At 42.8% G+C, this 26,793-nt stretch overlaps 1 protein-coding gene across 1 annotated transcript in view; it reads left to right on the top strand.

The window, feature by feature from the left end:
• The first annotated feature begins 505 nt into the window (after window positions 1–505).
• The window catches only part of LOC147731161 (dynein axonemal heavy chain 11-like), a 1,538,124-nt gene continuing 1,511,836 nt past the window's right edge, over window positions 506–26,793 (top strand). The window contains exon 1 of the mRNA XM_086956147.1: window positions 506–644. Coding sequence (XP_086812273.1) covers window positions 516–644 — 129 coding nt within the window. The 5' untranslated portion in view covers window positions 506–515. The remainder of the gene's footprint in view (window positions 645–26,793) is intronic.

The raw sequence follows: 26,793 nt of genomic DNA, 5'->3' as shown, positions 1-26,793 counted from the left end.
AGATGCAACAGGTGGCACAAGCTGCAGTAGCATCCTGATGAGGGCCCTGGCACTTTTTTTTTTTTTTTTTAACAAATTAAGCATTATGTTCTGTGCCTTCTGCCCGCATTTCCTTTACCATCTTGGTGAACAATCTCCTGTGACATAAACCTCTTGGCAACATTCTACAAGAGAATATCTCTATTTAATTATGAAGCTTGAGTACACTTTGGCCCTTAAAATATGTTTTAAAACAGAGCCTTGTGAAAGACCTTAACCCACTTGCTAAAATGTCCTGTCAATCTGGTACCTGTCTTGAATGTTGCTGTTGCATGTGCGATTTACTGAACCAGAAAATATAGGCCCATAAAGAAAAATTAATCAGTATTAATGTATTAGCAATAATTTAGAGGATGCTTTTAGACCATGCATAGGGATCGGCAGTTGCAACAAAATGATATTCTTAACCAAGCATGCTGTAGAGATATCAATATTTTATGTAAAGTGTTTGATTATTTTTTGACAGGCCATGTGCAATGGTGATTCCCGACTTTGAGCTCATATGTGAAATTATGCTAGTTGCAGAAGGATTTGTAGATGCCAGGTTACTTGCAAGAAAATTCATTAGTCTCTACACATTATGCCGCGAACTGCTTTCAAAACAGGTAACCAATAATTAAAATGTGGATTTTTGTACAAATTTGTTAGATCAAAGTTAGTTTTGTCATAAAATAAAAGTGAATGTAACTGTATTATAAAGTAATGATTTGAAAATAATATTAACGTTTTATAGAGTTTAGATTTTTCGTGCATAATATTAGCAAGAAGGTATTCCTGGAAAGTGCTCACTAAGCTGTTATGGTACTGCAGCGACTGTATATGTATATATTTTTTACAATCCACCCCAGCACGTAGCTTCAGGTTACTGTTTTGTGGCCCACAGTCCAACACTTTACAGTTCCAAACAAGTCTGTTTACTAAACAAAACTTCTGGCAAAAGGTTGCTACCTAGAGATGTAGGGACCAAATCCTCTCAAATGTTTTTCTCGCTGTAACGCTGCAAAACATACATTTACCATCGTGGCTCACACCACTGTATAGAAAGATAAGGCCTAGTCTATGACCAAAGTAAAATTGCCTCAGTGGATTCTGTGAGATGTCTAGAATGTAAAAGGCTCTTCACAAATCTTGATACATCAGGGGCTTCAAGGCACATCCTACCTCCTGTGAGGCCCCACATTTTGCCCCTAGCCTGTTTGGACACTATGGGCTTTAAATACAATGTCGGGCGGAAAGCCTCCGACTAGCAGTCAGAGGCTTTACTCCCGACATGGTAGGTTTACAGTCCAACTGTTCTATAAGGCTCAAAAAAGTCCTTTGGTCTGTCGGACAGACCGCACCTTGCCAGGTAGATCGCTTCCCCCTGCTGCAGCTTCATCAGCGTCTGAGTGTCCTTGTGCCCATTTTTGTTTGATTCCTTTCTGCCCATTCCCCTCTCTGTTCCTGTGCGTCCTTCCTGCTGTTTCCTCGCTTCTGGTGCCCATCGCTCGGTGTACCCGCCGCTGCTGCCCCTGCGGCCCGCCCCGCGCCCATTCGTTGACCCCTGCCTCCCGCCTCCCACCTCCCACCTGATCCTCCCTGCCACCCGCTTAAATTGGTGGCAGCTGTGCGGTAAGGAGAGCGACCCCTGACCTTGCCAGGTAGGTCACTCCCCCCACTACAGCTTCACCAGCGCCTGAGGGTCCTTGTGCCCATTTTTGTTAGGTCGAGCAGACCTACCCTCAATGCGTGAGCATTGATGGTGTCTGCTTCAGACCTAATGTTACCCGTATTTAGGAATGTGGACAGCAATGTGCCATGCGCTTTTCGTTTCCAGTTTTCACCGCGGGAGCGCGCTCCTAGCTACTTGCTGTGTGTGCGTCGTCAGTTTCGCTTTCGAGCCAGTGCCCCTGGGCAGCCTCGTGGGCTCTGGAGAGATGCTGGCACTATCGTTGGGAGTCCCACACTGGGGACTCCAAATACCATGGCCCCCGCAGCCCTCAACATGCCCCGAGTACCTCCTGTCCCCAGAAACGCAAGCACGGAGCCCCACTCACCGGGACTTCTCCTCCGCAGGACTCTTCCGGGGAGACAACGTGCCCAGCCAGGTCCCGCTCCGGGGCTGCTCCCTCCGGCGTCAATGGGCACAGGGATACTGGCACTCCTTGGCTTCCTGGGCGGACGCTGGCTGCACGCAGGGCTCTCCTCTCTCTGCTCCGGAGCCTTGCTCCAGCCATTGCAGCCTGCCTCCTGGGAAGCTCCGGTCGTGCTCGACTTCCTGCTTCTGGTCAGGCCCCGCCTCTGTCTCGAGGAGGGCTGCCTGACTTCCGCCCAGCCCGGGCTGCTTTCTTGTTTTTTTAATGCAGGTTTGTGTTTTGCCCGTTTGTCGTTTTGTTATTCTTTGCAGCTTATTATCTCGTCCAGGTCTTGTTGTCTTTTTGTTCTGGATAGCTATTCCCCCGAAAATAGTGTGGATTTCTTCCGCTAACCAAGGTTCATACGAAATAGATTTACCTTTTGAACCATATCCTGTAGTGTGTGTCTCCTTATATCCTTAACGGGATATATTCTTCGCGTATGTATGAATGAAATGAGCAGCTGTTTCATGCAAATGAAGATGAAAGCCAACCCTTCGCAAGTGCCATTTTGGCGGGCTCGTAGAAGTCCCACAGACAATATCCCCGAGCCCGCCAAAATGGCACTTGCGAAGGGTTGGCTTTCATCTTCATTTGCATGAAACAGCTGCTCATTTCATTCATACATACGCGAGCACTCTTGGCATCTCGCTGCTGATATCAACACCGGCACGTGTTGAGTCTGCTGGCAGGGACGGCCGCCGTGACGCAGAGGACGGTGGCAACCAGAGCCGGAGGGCTGTCTGCGATGCACAAAGCTTTTTACGGTCAAAAGGAATGTTTTACCGAAGGTACAGTGCATAAAAAGCTCACCCCTGATGCGTGACATGCACCCGAGCTGTGAGGTGCTTGCCGCAGCCCTCTGTGCACACAAAGTCCCCTGCTGACCACTGCGTGCAAACCTACCCGGGACCCGTACATCCATAGGGTGCCCCTGTGACAGCGCTTAGAAATACGACGGTCACAAGGCAAACAGCGTTTTTTCCCTTTAACAAGGTGGCAGACACCTGAAACAGGCAGGTAGCTATAGAGGCAGAGTGACAGACATAGCTAGATAGAACGACAGAGAGATTCTTTTTGAGCCAGGTAGTACAACGAAAAGATTATCGTGCAGAATGGCGGAAAGTGAAAAAAAAAGAAAAAAAAAAGCCCTATGAGCCATTGGCTCTGGCTGCATCAGAGCCTTTCTTTTTTCAGGCTAAAAAACATTGACAAACTCCTTAGATCTTATGATACCAATTAGCTTTGCCAATGCTTGTAACTTTGTATAAGGAGCCAGTGCTTTAATTTGAGCCAGCAGTTTTGGTGCTCGGCACCGGCACTTACTTGTCCGCACCAGCTCTTGTGACAGTCCGCCACATGTGGCGCTGTCTGAGATGTGCACAATTGTGTTTATTAAGTCAAATGACATTGAAAATTAATAATACCAGCCTCTCCCACTTTTAGAGGTTTGCGTGGTCTGAGCTTCCCCCCTCGCCACAAAATGTTCAGCTGCCTGTATAATGAGCTGTGTGCGACTGCCAATCATCTCCCACGGCCCCGGCTTGCTCGGCAGCCAAACTGCTACGCTCGCCAGAGAGAGCACAAAACACACAAGCCACCGCTGCCTGCCAGCCAGAGCATCTGCACTCACTGCCAGCCCCCACCTAAGCCCCCCAGCATCGGCTCCAACATAAATGTGTGTGTAGCATGCGAGCATGGGCGATGTGCGTGTGTGTATGCGGTGAGAGTGTGAGGCTAGCGTCTGTGTGGGGTGTCATGCAAGCGTGGGGGCTGCATATGTATGGTTTGGTTATAAGGGGAATATGAGGTACATCATGCAGGGACGGCTCCTCTGTAATGGCGGACGAGCGTAGCCCCACTGCCAGCCGAGGATAAATAAAATGATAACACGTTACGTTGTTTTTATAGTTTATTATTAATTATTAATTATAGTATTAATTATTTTAAAAAAATAAAAGCCATTGTTATTTGTAATATCAATACATCTAAGTCATGTAAATCCAACACATATTGCATTACAAATGCTATAGATGTCACATTTTCGAAAGTTAAAACTATTGGCATTGTAAATGACAAAACTATTAATTTCGCTATTTTCAAAACCAACACATAAATAAAAAAATTGTCATTTACAATACCAATAGCTCAAACTTTCCTAATGCGAGACCTATTGCATTGCAAATGCTTGTTTGATTCCTTGCTGCCCATTCCGCTCTCTGTTCCTGTGTGTCCTTCCTGCTGTTTCTTCACCCCGTGCCCATCGCCCGCTGTACCCACCACTGCTGCCCCTGCAGCCTGACCCGTGCCCATTTGCTGACCCCTGCCTCCCGCCTCCTGCCTCCCACCTGCTCCTTCCTCCCAACCCCCCTTATAATGGCGGTAGCTACGCGGCCGTGCCGCTGGCGCACTAAAGGCGTGCCTAAGGCAAGCCCGTCTGCGCCTGGACCCTGCCCAGCGCCAGAACCCCTGGCCCCCACACCAGCAATGAAGACCGCCTCCGATAGGACGCCAGCACCCTCATTGCTCTTAACCCAGGAGGAACCCCCGCCTGCTGCAGAGCCACCGCCCCTTCACCTGCCAGAACTGCTGCTTCTCCTGCATCTAAGACGCAGAGACACCCGCCACGACAAAACACAACCAGCTCCGATGCATCCTGATCAACACCCGAACATGCCGTTGAGCTCTGGGGCCTACTCGACACCACATCTTCAGACTTCGCCTTCCTGACCGAGACCTGGATGAATGAAGCCTCCTCCCCAGACATCCCCATAGCCATCCCCGATCGATATAAGATCGCCCGCAGAGACCGCACCAACGGAGTCGGAGGAGAAATCGCCATCGTCCAGAGGAAAACCATCAAGAACTCAACAAACACCTACAACACTCTCAGCGCTGCCGAACACATGCACTTCCAGATCCACGTGGACCCCAAGACCACCCTAAGAGGCACCCTCGTCTGCAGACCACCCGGACCCCGACTGCAATTCTGTGACGCAATCGCCTACTTCATCAGCATGCCCGCACTGACCTCCACCGACTACATCCTTCTCGGAGACCTGAACTTCCACCTGGAGAACAACAATGACAGCAACTCCGCAACCCTGATAGACAACCTTGCCAACCTCAGACTGGAACAGCTCGTCACACCGCCAACCCACATCGCCGGACACATGCTCGACGCCCATACGTCTCCTTCAGCCAGATCTCCAAACCCACCTGGACCGACCACCACTGCATCCACTTCACCTTCTGGAAACCTGTTGCACATCGCCGCACCCTACTGATCCTCTCCCTCATCAAGGACCCCCTTACCGCCAAATCCAACCTCCACCAGGTATTGAAGGCCATTGCCGACTGGATAGAGGATAGCCACCTAAAACTGAACACAGACAAGACTGAGAACCTCATCCTCGGGCCCAACCCCTCAGCTTGGAACAATTTCTGGTGGCCCGCATCACTGAGGGCACCCCCCGCACCCACCAACCACGCACACAACCTGGGAGTCATCCTCGACTCGAAACTCACTATGACCAAATAAGTCAATGCTGTCTCCTTCTCCTGCTTCAACATCCTCTGTATGCTCCGCAAAATCTACAGATGAATCCCGACAGACTCAAGGAAAACAGTCACCAAGGCCCTAGTCAGCAGCAGACTCGACTAAGGAAACGCCCTCTACGCCAGAGCCCCGACTAAGCTCATCAACAGACTGCAAAGAATCCAGAATGCCCTGCACGCCTGATCCTTGACGTCCCGCGCCATGACCACATCACCCCCACCTGAGGAACCTGCACTGGCTCCCTGTCAACAAAAAAATCTCCTTCAAGCTCCTGATCCACGCATACAAGGCACTCCACAAGACCGGCCCAGCCTATCTCAACAGTCGACTCTCCTTCTACTACCCAACAGGAAACTCTGCTCCGCAGACCTCTCTCTGGCTGCCGTCCCGCGCATCCATAGAACCACAGCCGGAGGCAAATCCTTCTCCGACAGCGCCGCCAAGACCTGGAACACCCTTCCCCTCATACTACGACAAACCGAAGACCTTCTAACCTTCAGGAGACAACTCTAGACCTGGCTGTTCGACCAGTAGCAACAGCACCCCTTCCTCTCCACCCGTCAGCGCCTTGAAACCCTTGCGGGTATGTAGTGCGCTTTACAAATTATATGATTGATTGATTGATTGATTTATTCCATGTAGGCCTTTCTGCATGGAAAGGCTGTCGGAAAACAACATTGGGGGCCTCTAGCAGGACCCCCTACCCCTCTGCAATGGGGCCTGGGGGACCTGGGTATGGTGCTTGCCACACAGTGCAGGGACGTTTCAAAACCTCCATTTCTCAATGAAAGCTTGTGCTGCAGGCCTTTTCCACCCACCACACAACCTTTGATTGAGAAATGGAGGTTTGCGTCTGCACCATGGGTGATCTCATCAAAATACTGAGGTCCGAACCGCCGACCTGAGGTCGGGTGGTTCCTTTCTGCATCAGCAAACATCGTAATAAGACCCTATGCACTATTTAATATAGCAGGGATCATGAAAACATGGCTTTTGTGTTTTCATAAACACTGCCAGTGGCAAGGTCAGCCCTCTTGCTATTCTCTCCAGTCTGTTGATGACAGGGGGATGAGGAAGGGAATGAAGGGGATGACAAACGATGTATCTACAGATTGTTGTTTAAAAACACAACACTGTAAGTGGAAGTCTGGATGGTGCATGCGGTGAGTGTGTTCTACTATGACCCCCTCAAACAGGTGCAATCCATTTTGTTTAATAGACACACTGCACATGCCTCAGGTATCACATCTTATCTGCTAAAATGTGGCTGTCAGTTTGCCCATCAGTACATCCCTGAGGCCAATGAGAAGCCACAGTTAGAAGCAGGGGCAGGATACCCAGCACTGTCCCAATTTCTTATAGGACTGTACTTTCAGTACTATGAAGAAGCTGGCAGAAGGATTCCGGTGGTTTTTTTCCTTTTCAAACGTAGCCTTGCTGCTCTGGCTGGTTCCTGTTTCCAAATTATGGCAGGCTTGTTCCAATGTTTTGTAGTTAGCACTTAGGATCATCAGTCTCTGAAGGCATGTGCTGATTTGCCCTTTGTTATATCAGGTGGATTCACATTGTTTTCATTAAACTTAAAGTACTCTTCGGTTTTGTTGGAGCTTTTTGTTACTTTGAGATCATGTCATGGAAGGAGTTTTTAACACTGATTTTTGTCATATGGAAATATGTTGTTGCTATTTGTGTCTTAAAGGAATCGAGGCACATAAACATCATGGAATGCTTTGACGAAGATGTAAGGGCAGTGTAATCCAGTTTGTAATTTTGCTAAGGAGCAGCTTTTCAAGGAAATCCAATATGCCTATTCTATTGTGAGCTATTGCAAAAAATGAGTTTGATATCCTGGGAGTGGTTGGGGGAACAGTGTAAACGAATGTGTCCAGGCTGTGCTGTGACCCAGAACCTAATTGAATTCACCCCCAAAATTAAAATATTTTGAAAATGTTCACCAAAAACGGTAAAGAACTGTTCTAGAAAATAATTTTTGTAGCATTTGGGGAGTATATAGACACTTGAAGATAATAAATAAAACCTCTTTGCCTCTCCTCACAGCCTACATGTGGCAATCTGTATTCCCTACAACTAGCACAGCTGCGCCACATTTTCTGAGAGTCATAAAACCCAGACATATTGGTTTATCTTTGTGGTTAATATGGCCAATTTTAAAGGTTTAGTACATGAGGTTTCTTTGAAAAATATTGTAGAGAAGCAAAAAGATGCCAGTCAGATGGTTCAGTAAGTTAAATGCTTGCATGTCACACGTGCTGTGATCTGCAAATCATGGGGTTGACCCTCAGCAAGGATGATTCAGTGTCTTCCGTCTTCCTAAGGTCTTTAATTGAGAGACATTACATTTAGTAATTGTAACACCTACTATTTACAGTGCTTTGAAATGAGATGTTAAGTACAAAGTGCTACATCAAGGAAAGTTGATTATATTATTACTACGATTTCACTTTATATACTTACTGCTTATGGAAAAACAAGATTAACACGTTGCTGCCTCCTCTGAGCTCATAAGCACTTATCCGTATCCATAAGAAGCAATCACTAGAGGCCCAATCTATTTGATCCTAATATTGGCAAAACACAGCCGAGAACTGCACTCCCTCTCTTAAGATAATGGCTATACCAACTCGCACAACACTGCATGTAGAGAATCACTTCATATTATTCATGGAGCCGGTTGAAAGGACAAAACGAAGAAGTATAGAGACGATAATTATTATTTAAGAAATAGTGGAAAAACAGAGAAAAACCCAACTGAAAGTGACTTTGGAGAAACCCTGCTGCAAAGTCCTTCAGGAAGACCAGATCCCAGAGTGAAAGTGAACTAAGAGGCAAAATGGAGAGACCTTCCCATGGAAATTGCAGGAAAGAGTTGGGTGAAATGTCCAGAGATAACACTATGAGGAATCCTAGTGAGAGGTGAATGGCTGCTAGATAAAGAAAGGAACAGACTCAGTGGGAGAGAGGAAGAGAGATGAAGATGCACCAAGAGCACATTTCATCCTCAGAAATGCAATCAAGCGCAGCTTTAAGGCAATGAACCCTGAGTTAGTGAGAAGAAATATTATAAATGGATGCCCGTGGCATTTCTTTTTGAGCGAGTACCTATATGGCATATTTGGATGCATTTGGTAGTAAAACCTACATTTATCACTGCGATGAATTCGATAGGTAGTGGTCTGGAGAATTGCTGACTGATCACCTAAGTTGCATGTAACACTGGGCAGTGGGCTGCTCTATAAGAGTCTGATTCAACCAGAAAAAAGCATGTGTAGAACTTAAGTTCGAATAAAAAACACTTTCAAATTTCAAACCTATTTCACTGAATTAACATATGTGTGGAATTATACATTTTGGAGAGTACATTGACAAATGCAGAAAATCTGCACGATTGGAGAATTCCTTTAGTCATTAAATTAGATTATAGTAAGTATTTGATTTAGAAAGTGCATAACACGTCTTATACGACTGGCTTCTAAAGTTTTCCTGTCCCCTGCTTAAATACAAATTAGTTGAAGTCATTTTCTTCTTAGAGGAAACAAAGCAAGGCATATACAAATGAAGTGTTCTATTGATTCAGCGTGTAGATTACATAGATGATATAATTTAAAATATAACCTTGAACTTCGCCAAAGACTTCAAACAGATACATTGGAATACAAAATGGCTCACACTGTAAAACGTATTTTTTACATTGGCAGTTAAGTTAGAAACAACACAGGTTTGAGGTTTCATCCCATAAGAATAATGGGTTTAACCAGAACATTTATATTTCAGGGAACACCTTAGATCCCAATTGTAGGTTCGTTTTCTAATTGTGTTAAACAATAATTTACCTGCCGAAGATGATAAATTAGTCAACACCTCTAAAAATGGTAATAGATTTTCAGTAATTATGGTACTGATGTTAATTCTCATAGGCAAAACAGAAGCATGATTCAACAAAAACACTTCCTAGTATAACATTGAATTCAAAGAGTCTTGATTGCCGTAAGCACACAAACAGATATAATTAATCAACTGACGTTTATGCAAATAGTGATTATAGGCTGAATTCAAGTCGCAGTGGACACTGGGGTTTTGATGATCTTAAGTTTAGAAGTAAGTGAATAGACTGCTTGAATATCACATCAAGTTTTGCGATCAGTTTCAATAGAGACAGCTAACAATTCATAAAATAGAAATGGAACCTCTTTATATCTAAGCACATCGAGTGAAGGACAGATGGCTCGCCCTCCATATATATTAGAAACTTTTTAATTGCAAAAATGATTGCCCTGCATCGGTGCTTACAGCTAGCACATTGTGCGTTCCAGTTTCTTCTGTTATCAATTATTAGGCCCAGATAAGGGTAACGTTTGGCTTGTTGTAGATTTCTGGTGTTAATCTTCCATAAATAGCAAGATTTTTTAAAGCTAACACTCATGACCTTTGTTTTTTCGTATTTTTAATTAGGCGTTCTTTTTGTTATCTCGATCAAGTCTACGTAATTGACGTTGAAGCCAGTCTGGGGTCATTGAAAAGATGATTACATCATCAGCGTAAGCTAAATTGCTCACTCTTTTTTATCTCTCAGTTTAAGACCATTTTCCTCGTTTAAAGCATCTATGAGATCTGCTGTAAGGGGTGAAATTTAAAATGGTCTAAGGTTCTGCCCTGTTTCAAACCATTGTCCATGTAAATCCGGGTAGAAAGATCCCTATCGCTAGAAAGTTTTACTTGCACCAATTTATTATATGTAATTCAACCAGGATTGCGATTTGGAGCATAGACGGTTTTCTGCCTACTTTGTCAAAACCTGATGAGCAATTAACAAAGCAGATGAAGAGTTTACCCCTGTTTAAATACAGTTTATGAGTGATCAGTTAATTTAATATCGTAAGGTTGTCATCACGGAGCACTCCGGATTAAATGAAGTCTGTGTAATCTTCAACAGTCCCTTTTCGTGTGCCCATTCAGATAATGTGGCTAATACAAATTTGACAAACAATTTGCCATCAAAGTTCAATAGTATAATACATTTTTGGGTCCCATCATAAGCCTTGTTTATAGAGTGGTTGCAGAATAGATTCCTTCTAAGAATCAATAAGGACCCTGGAGTTATATATTATTGTAAAAAAAACACATAAGACACCACCCCATAAAGGGGAGTTTATCTTTAGGAACTCGGATTGCAATACCATTCTGGCCGGGGGCCCTGGGTGAACAACTAGAATGTTTTAATGTTAATGCTTCGTTCTCAGCTTTTGATACAATTTTGTTGACCCCTGAGGAATACAAGAAATGATCGGTCCGGTGATCAGTGTATACTGGTTTATTATAAAAGGCTTTTAGGCTCCAAACGTGATGTTGTAAGTGTAACGGTTGGTGCAATGGCATATGCCTAAACCAATTAGCAGCCAGAAGCATTTTAAATCTAATTTTTTATACTTTCAATTAATTGGAACCAAAAATGATTTTTATACTTTCAATTAATTTCTAACCAAAAATTATTGTGTCGACGTTTTTTTAATGTCAGACACTTGTTGCTTATACTCAAGTTGTATTTACAGGGGATGGCTACGGAGTACCAAGCCTCCAAGTAGCCACAGGTGCCACAGTTGACGCTGCCTCGCCCCCAGCAATGGAGTAACGGAGTTTGGCGTTCTCAAGTGAACACGCAGAGAAAGCTCGGCGAACTCGGGTAAAAATACAGAAAAAGCACAGAAAACACAGAACTTCCGCTGGCCGCTTCTTTGTTGGTCTCCTTTCACAAATGCAGCTTGGATGATGTACGGCACTTGAATTTTGCCGTAGGTGTCTTTTTGTTACATCAGGCATGCCGGCATCGGTCAACAAGAGGTGCTGGTGTCGGAATTAGCGGCGCCGGGAACTAACCCTCAGGGGAAGACGCCATGGCTCCAGAGCACCAAGGAAGCCAGGAGCACCAGTGGAAAAACCATGGAGGCTGCCGGCTTAGGAGGCTAAAGAGGTACAGAGGTACAGAGCTGGGAGCAGGTGGAAGGAGGTGGGATGAAATTTCTCCTGTTTGTACATCTGCTGAAAATAGCCCTAGTATAAGGGGGATTGTTGAAACCTGGGAGCAGTTTGGCACAGTTAGGGGGGCACTTCAGCATATTTGAGGATCAGAACTGGAAAAAATAGGAGGAAAAAATGGGAAAGCATTTGAAACACTCAAGTGCGGTAGCCAAGGTTTATTCAGCGGCCGGGCTGAAAGCCAAAACCCGTTTAGCCCAGGCAAAGGCAACTGCACTGGTAGGTAGAGCGGAACACATCACTAATGCTCGTGGCTCAGATGTTAGCTTCGAAAGTTCAGAAGAGGAGTTGCCCCCTACTCTGTCTCCAGTACAGGTAGAAGGAGAGATGTTTGGGGGACAAAGGTATCAAGGGTCAAGCTTCCATCACTGCAATTAACTATTGAACAGGCAGGGCTGGCCTTACCGCATATACAAACTTATTACAATGCAGCTTTTTTAGACTTATTAGCTTGTTTATTGGTTTCTAATGGGTTAAAAGATAATTTCCTTGTGGATAAAATAGTGCAGGAAGACGGTTCTCAGATTTCAATATTTTTAAAAACCTCCAAACTTCTGAAAAAAAGGATTATTCCATCAGACTTCAATCCTTTTTTAAGGGGACAGGCTCCTCTGGGTTTCATTTCTTAAAATTGAGGGAATGTTAGAACCTTGGCCTTCAAATTCAATCATGCCATTTGAGAAATTGGGCTAGAAGAGCTAAGATATTTTTTAATCCAGAATAGGGAAATTACATGGCAGGAAGTGTTGTTGAGGAGTGGAGATCAGAGGAAGCCATCTTTTTTTGAGTATTTACAGATTGTCCATTTTTTTAAACAACAGATTTTTTCATTTAATATACCGAATAAACTTGTGACAGCCCTTCTTGGGTCAAAGTTAAGTGAAGTAGGGAATTGGTATCGTTTGTTACGTAATCAGGGCCAACTCCTATTGATAGAGAAGCATCTGGAAAGGGTGACCCATGAAACGCAATGCTCCTTTTCTAATCACGAATGGGAAGCTATATGTTGTCAAGGGAGTAAGGCTCTGAGAGCATCCAATTTTAAAAGAATGGCCTTCTTTTTAACCCAATGGCTGGCCTACTTTGCTCCGAAAGCACTCAATAAAAGGTATCCGGAAGTTGAAAATAGATGCATTCGATGCCAGGCGGATGGGGAAGGAGGCTGGCTACATATTGTTTTTAAAGGTCCTAGATTGGGGCCTTTTTGGGGAGAGATCTTCTTGGCTCTAAACAGGGCATTCAAGAAGAGGATATTGCCTGAAGTTGAGGTGGCCCTGTTTGGAATTAGTAAAGGCAGGACGAATTTGAGGAAAGCTGACAAAACTTTTCTTTGTATCGCCTCCTTAGTAGCCCACTCCTTAGTCCAGAATTGGAGGTCTAGGGAAGTTCCCACTTACGACAAATGGTTTGAAGAAGCCTACGCGATCCGTGTGGGAGCCTCCAAGAAGTTTAATGAAAACTGGAAGTTTTTAAGTAATTTGGAAAACCAGACATGAGTAGCACTACCCTGAAAATGGAGTCTAGGTTTTGTACTATTATTTTGAAAGTTTGGCAGAATAAGGAATATCTTCTAAATAGTTTTGAGGTGTTTTTCTGGATCATTCTAGCACTTTAGCCTAACACCTTTGCACTTTCGTACTTGCACTTTAACACTGTGGCACTATATAAATTTTTCATTATGTAGCTGTACTTTTTCTCTTCAGCTTCCAAAAATAGCTACGTAACTACATATGATAGCTTTGTTTAAAGCGTTTTTTCTGCTTTTATCAGTCAATGGTTGTAGTTCGGAAAGTTGAATGCATTGATTTTATCTAATTTTTAACTCATTCTGATTCTTATCAATGTTTTTTTCATATGTTATTGCAATGTCCTCGATGCTCTGTTCAATAAAAAAAGATTTATTTATTCAAAAAGGTGTCTCAAATTGGTGACATTGATGTTTTTAAAAGGTTAGGCAATTTCTTCCTGTGTATCTGTTTTGCATCAGTGAGTGACCAAATTAAAACTTGTGTCCCTGTTACCTTAATATTAGAGTTGATTTGTCGGCTTGATATTAGAGGATAAGTATTTAAAAAGGCTTGCAATAAAATTGTGAAATTGTTAAATGGCAAAAGTATTTTTAAAAAGCTAGACGAATGAATAGACTGTGATTAATAATGGTAAAGGTACCACTGAGAGAGTCTGAAAGACTGGTAATATATGTCAAAAAGGCATATCCATGCAAATAAGTTGAGTATTGTGGTCAATTTCATTCAGAGAAATAGTTTCAAAATTGGAGCACCGATGGAAATGAGATGTATGCACAAAAGTATTGTCCTGAAGCACACTGCAGCTGTGGAAAAAAAAGTGATTTAGCAAGTTCATCAAAGCTAAATTGACCATTTAAACAAAGGAAACAGGCTCTTTTAAGGTTTAGGATGTAAGGTTATTCTTCTCTGACAGAGGCTTACTGAAAAGCAGTGATTGTGATATATTATTCTGATGATCGATTGGTTTTTATATACACACATCAGAATAAAAAATGCCTAACAAAAATCCTCAGTAATTAGTATTAAGCATTAGAATATTAGATAGTCAGATATTCAATTTCTGAAAATACAGATTTTAGGTAAACAACATATTTGCATAGTAATGGAGTGGATAAACATTGAGAACATTTTTTTCTTTCTCATTGGTCCTCATGTGAACACAGCCATTACAGCAAGTATGCACGTAGTATTGATATTTGTTTTTGATCCTTGAATACCTAATGCACTGCTGATCAATACAATGCGTCAGCCAATGAGTCTACCACTTGAGGCCTACAATGCAAGGGCTTCAAATGTAACATAGCTGTTAAATGAAAAGTTAGTCAACCTCCATGATTCTGGGAAACATACAATGGAAAAAGAGTGTAGAAATTGCTTCAAGTTTTCAACCCTAAATTTTATTTGTCTCTTTACTCCAGCGATATTCTAGGAGCAAATTAAATCAAATATTTTGAGAAAGTGGCAACTGATGTAGATTTGTCATGAATCTTGCATGTGTCTTGAATGAATGACTTTAGTGAGTGTGTTATCAAACTCCCAGTGAGTGGCTGTGTGTTTGTTAATACTCACACATTGAATAATTTGTCCAACTCTAAGTACGCTAAATAATAGTTGGTCAGTCCTATCAGAAAGTTAAGCGTCTGGACCCTTACAATTCATGGAAAGATCTCCCTCTATCATAGGGGTGTTATGCTCCTGAGAGTTGTTAAATGTATACAGGTTTTTGGGTGTTAGAATTGAAGTATATTCAATTTAGGGAACCTTTTTTTACTGAGATTCTCATAGTTAAAAGGATAGATCATGTTTTCCCATACATTGTCTACCCAGAACTGTGATGACCATGATAATCTGGTTGTATCAGTAGGTGAAGACTGACTTGCTATGAAATGTATCCTTAATAGATCTTTTGATTTTAAGGCTTTGAATATTGGGTACGAAGACAGCAGTCTAAGGACATTATATCTATTTAGAATATCAGATGTTCCTTCAGATGAGGGCAAAGAAGTTCCATAAATTTGAGCATCACTCCAATCCTTGGCCACATTTGTATGGAGAGAAAAAGTTTCAGGGTCCAAATTACAGTGGTTAAGCAGGCAGTCACTCAGACTGAAGTGGGGCTCAGAATTAATCCCAAGAATAATCTAATAGAGTTGATTGCCGTAGCTGGGTGGTGAGTTGTTAATAATAGACTAAATTGTGGTTACTTTCTCAAGTTGGTTTTTGCCAGCCTGTAGCTGTTTTGACAAGAGGCACTTCTTACCAGTGAGCATTTTTTGGATAAAAAAGTTTTGGTTCCGTGGACCAGATCCAGATCGATCACAAAGTTCGAGTCGGTGTCCATGGGCATTTTTCGACTTGGAATACAATATGCATGGATAATTGATGTTTGTTTCTTGAATTCATCTTGGCAGATGTCGCATTAGCAGGCATAATATTATTATTAGAGTAGTTCAGAAGGTGATGTGCTGGTCCTGGCAGGCTCTATGAAAATGATAGCCTTGGCAATGATCCCCCAAGTTATGTTAAAAAATGGATACTTTTTGGGCTTGAGGAGGATGTAGTTTGATTCTTAGAAATATCAGATTTAGCCTTGGGGATTTTCCTTTTTTTGTTACATTTCCTAACGTTGTTTTATTCTGAATTTGTTACATAAGGATGAAAAGGATTATCTGTTTATTTTTCACATAGAAGCAATGATTGTGTTTAAGGTATCAGTTCCTGGTGTTTGTCCTCATCGGGACATTTAAGAACTGAATTGGAACTTGGCAGATTAAAGTTACTTTCTATATTATACACCATTAATAAGCTTGGATGTGATGAAATTGAATGAACGATGACATTGCCCAGGATGCTATAGTTGGATCAATGGCTTATTTTAGAGGGTTTTAAATGTTTGTCGTCTTTGATTATTGGAGCTTGTTGAGGGTCCATTGTTCCAATGGTAGTTAAATTGTTTTTTGAGTTATTTAAGCATGAACTGATTTTAATCTTCTAAGTTGGTCATTTGAATTGCCAATGTGAATTCTAGAGCCCCTTTCCAGAAGTAGCTTCTCAGTTTTTTTTATTTAGTCTCGTTACTTAATGTAAGATGGCATGTATGGAGTCTAAACTTGAAGCTTTGGTCTTCTGTAAAGTCACTTGATCATTTATGATGAGTAATATATTAGAGTGTCACTCATTTTTCATAAAGGGGCAGAAATAGTGCATATAACAGTCAGAATCGGAAATGTTGGAAGCATGTGATCTTGATCGTTTTGATCCAGGACAGGAAACAAAGTGGGAATTGTATTTGAGGCAACAAAGTCTCCTTTGTTAGATTCAATGTCAGTAGTTTTGGAATAGAAAGTCAGAACTTCAAGTTCAGCTAAAGTTGCTGAATTCTCAAAGCAGTCTCTTGCATTCAAATTAAAAGCTATGTTGTATGGGTTTTTAGCATGATCCAAAATGATTGTATTAAGTTCATCATCTTGCTGTTCACTTGCTTATGGCTACTATCCCTCCTGTGGTGTAGGCCATCAACCAGGACTCTCCAGCCATCTCTGTCCTGGACTTTTCTTGAAATCTGACTCCAGGTGTATCCAATCTCCTTGCAGGGAGCCTCGAGTTCTTGGCACCAGGTGTTTCTTTGCCGTCCTGTTTCCCTTTCCCTTTTCAGGTTCCAGGTCATGGCTTGCCTTCAGTGCATCTGCAAGAATGTTGACACATTCTGCTGCCTTCCCATTTCTCAGATGTTTGATGGCTTTGCTGTATGTCTTCCTTGGTTGGTCAGCTGCAATCGATTGGTAAGTCCTTGTCAACTGGCTGTATGTCTGGGGAAGAATGCGGCACAGCTGGTTCTACAAAGTGCTCCGTCCCTCTTCTATGATGGTCTTTGTTACCCATGATTGTCTTTCCTGCTTTGTCTTTTACAGGTCTTTCTGGCTTACTGTATCTGCCAGAAAGTTTCCATGCTATGTTGTAGAGTTATTTCAAGTTTCCATGGCTTGCTCCTTCCTGGGCTTCTGTGGCAAGACCATCAATGAATCTTCGCTTGTCTGCTCTTAAGCTTCTCTTTGCTTGCTTTTCGGTTTTGGTGTATTCACCTTGAACATCGCCACCACTGACGACATCCACATGCTACTAGATCAGGGACACACCGCAGCCCTCATCCTCCTGGACCTTTCCGCAGCTTTTGACACTGTTTCACACTGCACACTAAGTACCAGACTCCACACTGCCGGGATTCAGGGAAACACCCTCAAATGGATCCGCTCCTTCCTCTACGGAAGAACTCAGAAAATCAGACTCCCCCCCCCCTATTTCTCCGAACTGACAGACATCTACGGAGTTCCCCAGGGTTCCTCGCTAAGCCCCACCCTCTTCAACATCTACATGGCACCCCTCGACTAATGAAATTGATAAGGAAGTGCAAAAAGGGGCAGGAGGCCCGAGTGTGCAAGAGAATGCTGATGACATGATGCAGGCGATTATGCAGGTGGAGGCAGAACTAATGGCTAAATCCCCTAATCCCACATGGGGAAGCGCAGTTAGCTTGGTGGCAGAAAAGCCAGTACTCGGCCACCCCAAAGAGAAGGAAGATGTATGCTCATTGGATGGGGACCGCTTTTTTTCAGTGGATGAGGATTCTGACTCCGTTCAACAGGAGGGAGAGATTTCAGATTTAGAGGAGGAAGAAGAGGCGGAGAAGGAGGAGGATGAAGATGAAGAGGAGGATGATTCATGGGCGGCTTCTACCTCTTCGGAAACTGATATTGATAAGGATTCTACACTAAAGAAGAAACAGACAAGGCGACATAGGCACGAAAGGTCACCCACAAGGGGGGCTGAGAGGAAGCTGGACTGGGATTACTCGGCAACATCGCAGACATACCAAGAAGAGCCAGAAACAGGTCTGAATCAGGATGATGCACTAGGAAGAGTATTCAACATGCTGAAGCAAATACAATCAGAAGCGAGATCTACAAGTCGGAAAACATGGCAAGACTTTAGGAAAATCCAAACGACGCTTAGAAAAACAAACAAACTTTATGAAGGTCTGGCGGGGAGAGTTTCCGAGGTCGAGGAGAGAACTGGCAAGATGGAGGATGACTTTCGCAGCTTTAGCGAATTTAAATCACAACAGGAAAAGAAGGCGGATGATATCCTCTGGAAGATGGAGGATTTCGAAAATCGCCAAAGGTGCAATAATGTTCGCATTTTGGGAGTGGCGGAAGGGCTTGAAGGGCAAGATCCCAGGGGGTGTGTGGTCAAATTACTAAAGGGGGCGTTCCCTGAGTCCCAGTGGCAGTGGGAGACAGAGGTGCAGAGGGCGCATAGATTCCCCTTTGTCCAGCGGAAGGCATACGGAGCTGAAGGAGGGTCGAAAGCACCACTCCCCCGAGCAATATTAGTGTACGTTGGAAACTTTTTACTCCGTGAGGAACATATCCAGAAAGCCAGGCCAGACAGTAAAAGAACTGTGGAGGGTGTTACATTTTTTACTAGACCTGATTTCTGCCACGTGACAGTAGAGAGGAGGTGGAAGCTCAGAAGACTGATCTCGGAGTTTCAGGCTTTAGGATCAGAAGCATATTTGTTATTCCCAGCCAGGTTGAAAGTGGTCACAAAGGGCAAGGTCAGGATGTTTATTTCGGAAGTGAAAGCACAGGAGTTTATTCAGGATTTGGAGAGGGCAAAGAAAGAGGGTCACTGAGGGATAAATGTACCTTCGTGAAGAGAGGGGGGGCACACTGGAGAAGATGGGGGAGGGGTGCGACTAACACAACCAGGAAGCGTCCACATATAGGTCAGTATTGACCTATTTGCCTGTAGGGGGGGGAAGGGGGGTAACTCAGGGGAGGGGGGGGAAGGGAAAGCAAAAAGCAGCTGAAATGTATGGTTTTGATATGGCAGTTAGCACACATTGATTATATATTTTGTTTGTTGTTTATAGTTTTGAGTAAAGAAGGAGGGAGGAAGAATGGAAGGGGGGGGAGACAGTCGAAAGAGACAGCTGGGCTAGGAAGAGATGGCCTTTTTTTCAATACAAAATGTCATGTAAGATTGTCTCCTTAAATGTATGTGGGCTGAATGATCCAAGGAAGAGGGCGAATGTAGCAGCATATATAAGAACTTTACAAGTGGATCTAGTATGTTTACAAGAAACGCATGTAGAGGAAAAGCAGATTTATCTAATGAACCAATTGGGTTTTGATGTACTTGCAGCCAGTAGGCAAGGATCTAGGACAAGAGGAGTTGTTATCCTGGGGAGAAGAAGAGAAGTGACAGTTAAAAGAAAGAAAGAAGACCGTTGGGGGAGATGGGTTATGGCGGAATTATGTGTTAAAGGGCTCAATCTAACATTAGTAAACATATATGGTTCCACTGAGGATGATTCAGAGATATGGGAGTTTTTAGATATAGAATTAGCACAGTGGCCCGAACCAGTAATTTGTTGTGGTGATTTCAATATGCATGACCCTACAAGTTCATTTATGAGTACAGGCGTAGTCTATAATGGTAGAAAGAGAAAAGTAAACAGGGCTATTACCAATATGGTTAAAAATAATCTTCTGACAGATCCCTGGATAATGCAACACCCATTGGTCGATGGTAGCACTTTTTTTTCGGCACCTCATCAGGTATTGGTGAGATTAGATTATTTCTTAGTCTCTAGGTCCATGGTCTTGGAGACGAAGATTGAGAAGCAACCAAGAACTATTTCTGACCATAGTCCGTTAATACTGACAGTTAAGGTCCCGCAAATACAGAGTAAGAGGTCCACATGGACGTTTGAGAGGAGTCTGCTCCAAGACCTTGAGTATAGGAAACATATGGAAGGGTGGATTAGGTTATTCTGGGAGATTAATCATGGAACTGCCTCAGTAGGGCAAACCTGGGATTGTTTTAAAGCAGGTGTCAGAGGGGAAACACTGAGTTATGTGATGACCAGACGTAAGAAGGAGAGGTTAAGGAATGAAGCTATTCGTCAAAAGCTGATTATCGAAGAAGGAAAACTAGTTTCTGCAGTAAGATCTAAATCCAGCTTGGAAAATATATTATTAACACTAGTAGCACTGAAGGCAGATGCAATAGAAAGTCTCTCGAAAAGGTCTGCTAAAAATATCTGGCTAAGAAAGAAGAGTTATATGAGTGTAGTGAGAAGGTGGGACACATACTTGCGGTTAAAGTTAGACAGCAGAGGGCAGATGCAGAGATAAAGGAGATATTAGATCCGATGGGTGTCACTGTCACAGGCTCAGATGAGATAAGGGATGTCTTTAGAGGCTTTTATGAAAAACTGTATACACAGGGCGACACAGAGGGAATAGTGGAAGTTAGGAATTATCTTAGAGATGTGTGCTCACCCTCTGCCACAAAAGAAGAAGGAGAAATGTTAGACTCTACCCTAGGTCTGGAGGAATTTATCGATGCATTAAACAGCTTACCATCAGGAAAGGCAACCGGACCTGATCAAATTCCGGTTGAATTTTATAAAGTATTTCGTGATTGTCTGTTGATCTATATGTTTGAGGTTATGGTATATGTACAGCAAGGGGGGCTATCACCAGACTCATGGCGTGGGGCGGATATAATTGTTATTGCTAAAAAAGGGAAGCCCGTAACCCTTCCTGGATCCTATAGACCCATCACATTGATGAATTCAGACAGCAAGGTATATTCTAAGATGTTGGCAAAGAGATTAGCAGGTTGTATTGAACACTTGGTGAGCCCATCACAGCATGGTTTTATACCCGGGAAGGGTACTACACAGCACATTAGGACATTGATCACTATGTTCGATGCGGCAGAAGTCACAGGTGACCCTATTTCAGCATTGTTTTTAGACGCCGAGAAGGCTTTTGATAGGGTCGCCTGGGAATATTTATGGGAAGTTATGAAGTGGCGTGGTATTGGTCCAGGTTACATACGAGGTATGCAAGCCCTATACAGAGACCCGGTGGTTAAAATCAGAGTAAATGGAGGGCACTCGGATATAGTACATATACAGCGGGGGACTCGCCAGGGCTGCCCGTCTTCTCCACTGTTGTTCGCCCTGTACATAGAGCCATTACTACGCAAACTAGAGGGAAACCGTGTTATTCAACCTATGTCATTAAATGGTTGCACTGTGAAAACTCTGGCCTATGCTGACGACGTGGCTATATTGACTCCAAATCCGGATATAGCCATGGTTGGAGTAGAGGCAGAAGCGCAGGAGTTTGGGCTGATCTCAGGATATAGCCTAAATAAAACTAAAACCCAGATTATCGTGAATAGGTTTGCATCAAGTCTAGATAGCAGGGTGGTCAATAATGCAATATACTTAGGGATTGACATACCTGCAAAATTGGAGGAATTAGTTGAGCGCAATATGGAACCATTGCTTGCGAAGGTTAAAAAGGACCTGGAAAGGATAAACAATTTACATCTCTCTTTGGTTGGATGCACAAATGTGTTGAAAATGATGGTCCTGCCCAAATTTTTGTATTTATTCAGGTCAATACCTTTGATTTTTGAGAACAAATGGTTCAACAGGTTGGAGAGTGTGGCTAATAGATTTATCTGGGCACGAGGAAAAACTCGTAGGGCTTATAAATTTATCACCTTGCCAAGGGATAGAGGGGGTGGGGTGCACCAGACTTTAGATTATACTATTTGGCTGCTGCTCTCCAGTATATGCAGGGAATAATCGGAGGAGGTGGGGGGTCATCAAAGACCATTAATATGTCAAACGAAGCTTATACAATGGTACTAGGACAAAATACTGTTAATGGTTTCCTGTATTTTACGGATCTGGGTTATCTCAGAAGGCAGACATACAAGACTCTCAGGGCGGCACTTAAAATCTGGAGCATTTTCTTGAAAAAGACCGGTATGGGTAGATTTAATAGGTACACCAAAGTCTATAAAAATAAATCCTTCCCCGAAGAAATTTTTGCTGATTCAGTAATGGCGGATTGTGAGGGTAAAGGGATACAGCAAATCGGGGATTTAGTAAATTCAGAGGGTGTCATACAATTTGAGGAATTGATTAAAAAATATAAAATAAACAGAAGGGACTTCTTTAAGTATCTCCAGATTAGGAGTTTTCTTAGGAATAAACAAGGAGGGCCATTGGGCTTTCTCCCAACCGAACTGATGGAAGGGCTAACTACGGGGGAGGAATACTCCATTAGGCTAATATACGCTGCACTGGCAAAAAATAGACCTGATGATCTAGATAAGCATAGGGTTAAATGGGGGGAAAGGATAGAGGCTACCCCTGAATCATTCAACGAATCACTGGAACTAGGCCGGTCTATGCTATGTTCTGCCCCTTTGCAATCCCAACACTACAAAACACTATTCTCGCTATATTATACTCCAGCCAGGATCGCGAAGTGGGGGGGCACCGAGGGTACTACATGCCCCAGATGCAACTCTACTGAGGCAGATATTGTCCACATGTTTGCTACATGTCCTCAATTATATACATTAATTAAGGATGTCGAAAAATTTTTCATCAACTCATTAAAGATAAGGATAACCTTCACTGTAGGCTTAATTATGCTGGGTGTGGACGCAGGAAATGTGCAAATGGACCCAGGCGATGCAATGTTTGTGTTTATGGCAGCGGCTGTCTTTAGATTAATGCTAGCCAGAGTATGGTTAGATAAGACTCCCCCGACCTTGCAAATATGGCTATCCAATCTTATTGCTACACATAATTTAGAGAAATACATATATGCAAGGAAGGGTAGGATAGGGAGAGCTCGAGGTATTAAGATATGGGGACCTTTGGAGAAATGGAGAACAGGAATAGGATGATTCATTTTGTTGTTGATTTATGATTGTGTTTCTTGTATAATATGATATATGTTGTCTTGGCCCCCCCTTTCGGTGGTTAAATAGTTTCGATTTAAAACTTGTTTTGTTATATTGTGAGACGAACAAATGTAGGAGGAAAATATTGTATTCTTTTTTGAAATGTGTGCTTATTGAAATGTAAAATAAAATATATTTAAAAAAAAAAAAAAGAGAACATTTTTTTCTTTCTCATTGGTCCTCATGTGAACACAGCCATTACAGCAAGTATGCACGTAGTATTGATATTTGTTTTTGATCCTTGAATACCTAATGCACTGCTGATCAATACAATCCGTCAGCCAATGAGTCTACCACTGGAGGCCTACAATGCAAGGGCTTCAAATGTAACATAGCTGTTAAATGAAAAGTTAGTCAACCTCCATGATTCTGGGAAACATACAATGGAAAAAGAGTGTAGAAATTGCTTCAAGTTTTCAACCCTAAATTTTATTTGTCTCTTTACTCCAGCGATATTCTAGGAGCAAATTAAATCAAATATTTTGAGAAAGTGGCAACTGATGTAGATTTGTCATGAATCTTGCATGTGTCTTGAATGAATGACTTTAGTGAGTGTGTTATCAAACTCCCAGTGAGTGGCTGTGTGTTTGTTAATACTCACACATTGAATAATTTGTCCAACTCTAAGTACGCTAAATAATAGTTGGTCAGTCCTATCAGAAAGTTAAGCGTCTGGACCCTTACAATTCATGGAAAGATCTCCCTCTATCATAGGGGTGTTATGCTCCTGAGAGTTGTTAAATGTATACAGGTTTTTGGGTGTTAGAATTGAAGTATATTCAATTTAGGGAACCTTTTTTTACTGAGATTCTCATAGTTAAAAGGATAGATCATGTTTTCCCATACATTGTCTACCCAGAACTGTGATGACCATGATAATCTGGTTGTATCAGTAGGTGAAGACTGACTTGCTATGAAATGTATCCTTAATAGATCTTTTGATTTTAAGGCTTTGAATATTGGGTACGAAGACAGCAGTCTAAGGACATTATATCTATTTAGAATATCAGATGTTCCTTCAGATGAGGGCAAAGAAGTTCCATAAATTTGAGCATCACTCCAATCCTTGGCCACATTTGTATGGAGAGATGAAGTTTCAGGGTCCAAATTACAGTGGTTAAGCAGGCAGTCACTCAGACTGAAGTGGGGCTCAGAATTAATCCCAAGAATAATCTAATAGAGTTGATTGCCGTAGCTGGGTGGTGAGTTGTTAATAATAGACTAAATTGTGGTTACTTTCTCAAGTTGGTTTTTGCCAGCCTATAGCTGTTTTGACAAGAGGCACTTCTTACCAGTGAGCATTTTTTGGATAAAAAAGTTTTGGTTCTGTGGACCAGATCCAGATCGATCACAAAGTTCGAGTCGGTGTCCATGGGCATTTTTCGACTTGGAATACAATATGCATGGATAATTGATGTTTGTTTCTTGAATTCATCTTGGCAGATGTCGCATTAGCAGGCATAATATTATTATTAGAGTAGTTCAGAAGGTCATGTGCTGGTCCTGGCAGGCTCTATGAAAATGATAGCCTTGGCATTGATCCCCCAAGTTATGTTAAAAAATGGATACTTTTTGGGCTTGAGGAGGATGTAGTTTGATTCTTAGAAATATCAGATTTAGCCTTGGGGATTTTCCTTTTTTTGTTACATTTCCTAACGTTGTTTTATTCTGAATTTGTTACATAAGGATGAAAAGGATTAGCTGTTTATTTTTCACATAGAAGCAATGATTGTGTTTAAGGTATCAGTTCCTGGTGTTTGTCCTCATCGAATGAATTGGAACTTGGCAGATTAAAGTTACTTTCTATATTATACACCATTAATAAGCTTGGATGTGATGAAATTGAATGAACGATGACATTGCCCAGGATGCTATAGTTGGATCAATGGCTTATTTTAGAGGGTTTTAAATGTTTGTCGTCTTTGATTATTGGAGCTTGTTGAGGGTCCATTGTTGCAATGGTAGTTAAATAGTTTTTTGAGTTATTTAAGCATGAACTGATTTTAATCTTCTTAGTTAGTCATTTGAATTGCCAATGTGAATTCTAGAGCCCCTTTCCAGAAGTAACTTCTCAGTTTTTTTTTATTTAGTCTCGTTACTTAATGTAAGATGGCATGTATGGAGTCTAAACTTGAAGCTTTGGTCTTCTGTAAAGTCACTTGATCATTTATGATGAGTAATATATTAGAGTGTCACTCATTTTTCATAAAGGGGCAGAAATAGTGCATATAACAGTCAGAATCGGAAATGTTGGAAGCATGTGATCTTGATCGTTTTGATCCAGGACAGGAAACAAAGTGGGAATTGTATTTGAGGCAACAAAGTCTCCTTTGTTAGATTGAATGTCAGTAGTTTTGGAATAGAAAGTCAGAACTTCAAGTTCAGCTAAAGTTGCTGAATTCTCAAAGCAGTCTCTTGCATTCAAATTAAAAGCTACGTTGTATGGGTTTTTAGCATGATCCAAAATGATTGTATTAAGTTCATCATCTTGCTGTTCACTTGCTTATGCCTACTATCCCTCCTGTGGTGTAGGCCATCAACCAGGACTCTCCAGCCATCTCTGTCCTGGACTTTTCTTGAAATCTGACTCCAGGTGTATCCAATCTCCTTGCAGGGAGCCTCGAGTTCTTGGCACCAGGTGTTTCTTTGCCGTCCTGTTTCCCTTTCCCTTTTCAGGTTCCAGGTCATGGCTTGCCTTCAGTGCATCTGCAAGAATGTTGTCACATTCTGCTGCCTTCCCATTTCTCAGATGTTTGATGGCTTTGCTGTATGTCTTCCTTGGTTGGTCAGCTGCAATCGATTGGTAAGTCCTTGTCAACTGGCTGTATGTCTGGGGAAGAATGCGGCACAGCTGGTTCTACAAAGTGCTCCGTCCCTCTTCTATGATGGTCTTTGTTACCCATGAGTGTCTTTCCTGCTTTGTCTTTTACAGGTCTTTCTGGCTTACTGTATCTGCCAGAAAGTTTCCATGCTATGTTGTAGAGTTATTTCAAGTTTCCATGGCTTGCTCCTTCCTGGGCTTCCGTGGCAAGACCATCAATGAATCTTCGCTTGTCTGCTCTTAAGCTTCTCTTTGCTTGCTTTTCGGTTTTGGTGTATTCACCTTGAACATCGCCACCACTGACGACATCCACATGCTACTAGATCAGGGACACACCACAGCCCTCATCCTCCTGGACCTTTCCGCAGCTTTTGACACTGTTTCACACTGCACACTAAGTACCAGACTCCACACTGCCGGGATTCAGGGAAACGCCCTCAAATGGATCCGCTCCTTCCTCTACGGAAGAACTCAGAAAATCAAACTCCCCCCCCCCCCTATTTCTCCGAACTGACAGACATCTACGGAGTTCCCCAGGGTTCCTCGCTAGGCCCCACCCTCTTCAACATCTACATGGCACCCCTCGCCAACATCGTCAGGAAACACAGACTTAACATCATATCCTATGCCTAAAACACTCAACTCATCCTCTCCCCCACCAGGAACTCAGAAGACACCAGACTCAGTTTCCAGGAGGGAATGAAGGACGTTGCATCGTGGATGAAGGACAGCTGCCTCAAACTCAACTCTGACAAAACCGAAGTCCTCATCTTTGGCACCCGCCCCTCCGCCTGGAGCAACACATAGTGGCCATCAGCCCTCGGTCCATCCCCC

The sequence above is a fragment of the Lissotriton vulgaris genome, chromosome 2_1 (genome assembly GCF_964263255.1).
Source record: "Lissotriton vulgaris chromosome 2_1, aLisVul1.2, whole genome shotgun sequence".
Classification (NCBI taxonomy): domain Eukaryota; kingdom Metazoa; phylum Chordata; class Amphibia; order Caudata; family Salamandridae; genus Lissotriton; species Lissotriton vulgaris.
This window is presented reverse-complemented; position numbering and strand designations above follow the sequence as displayed.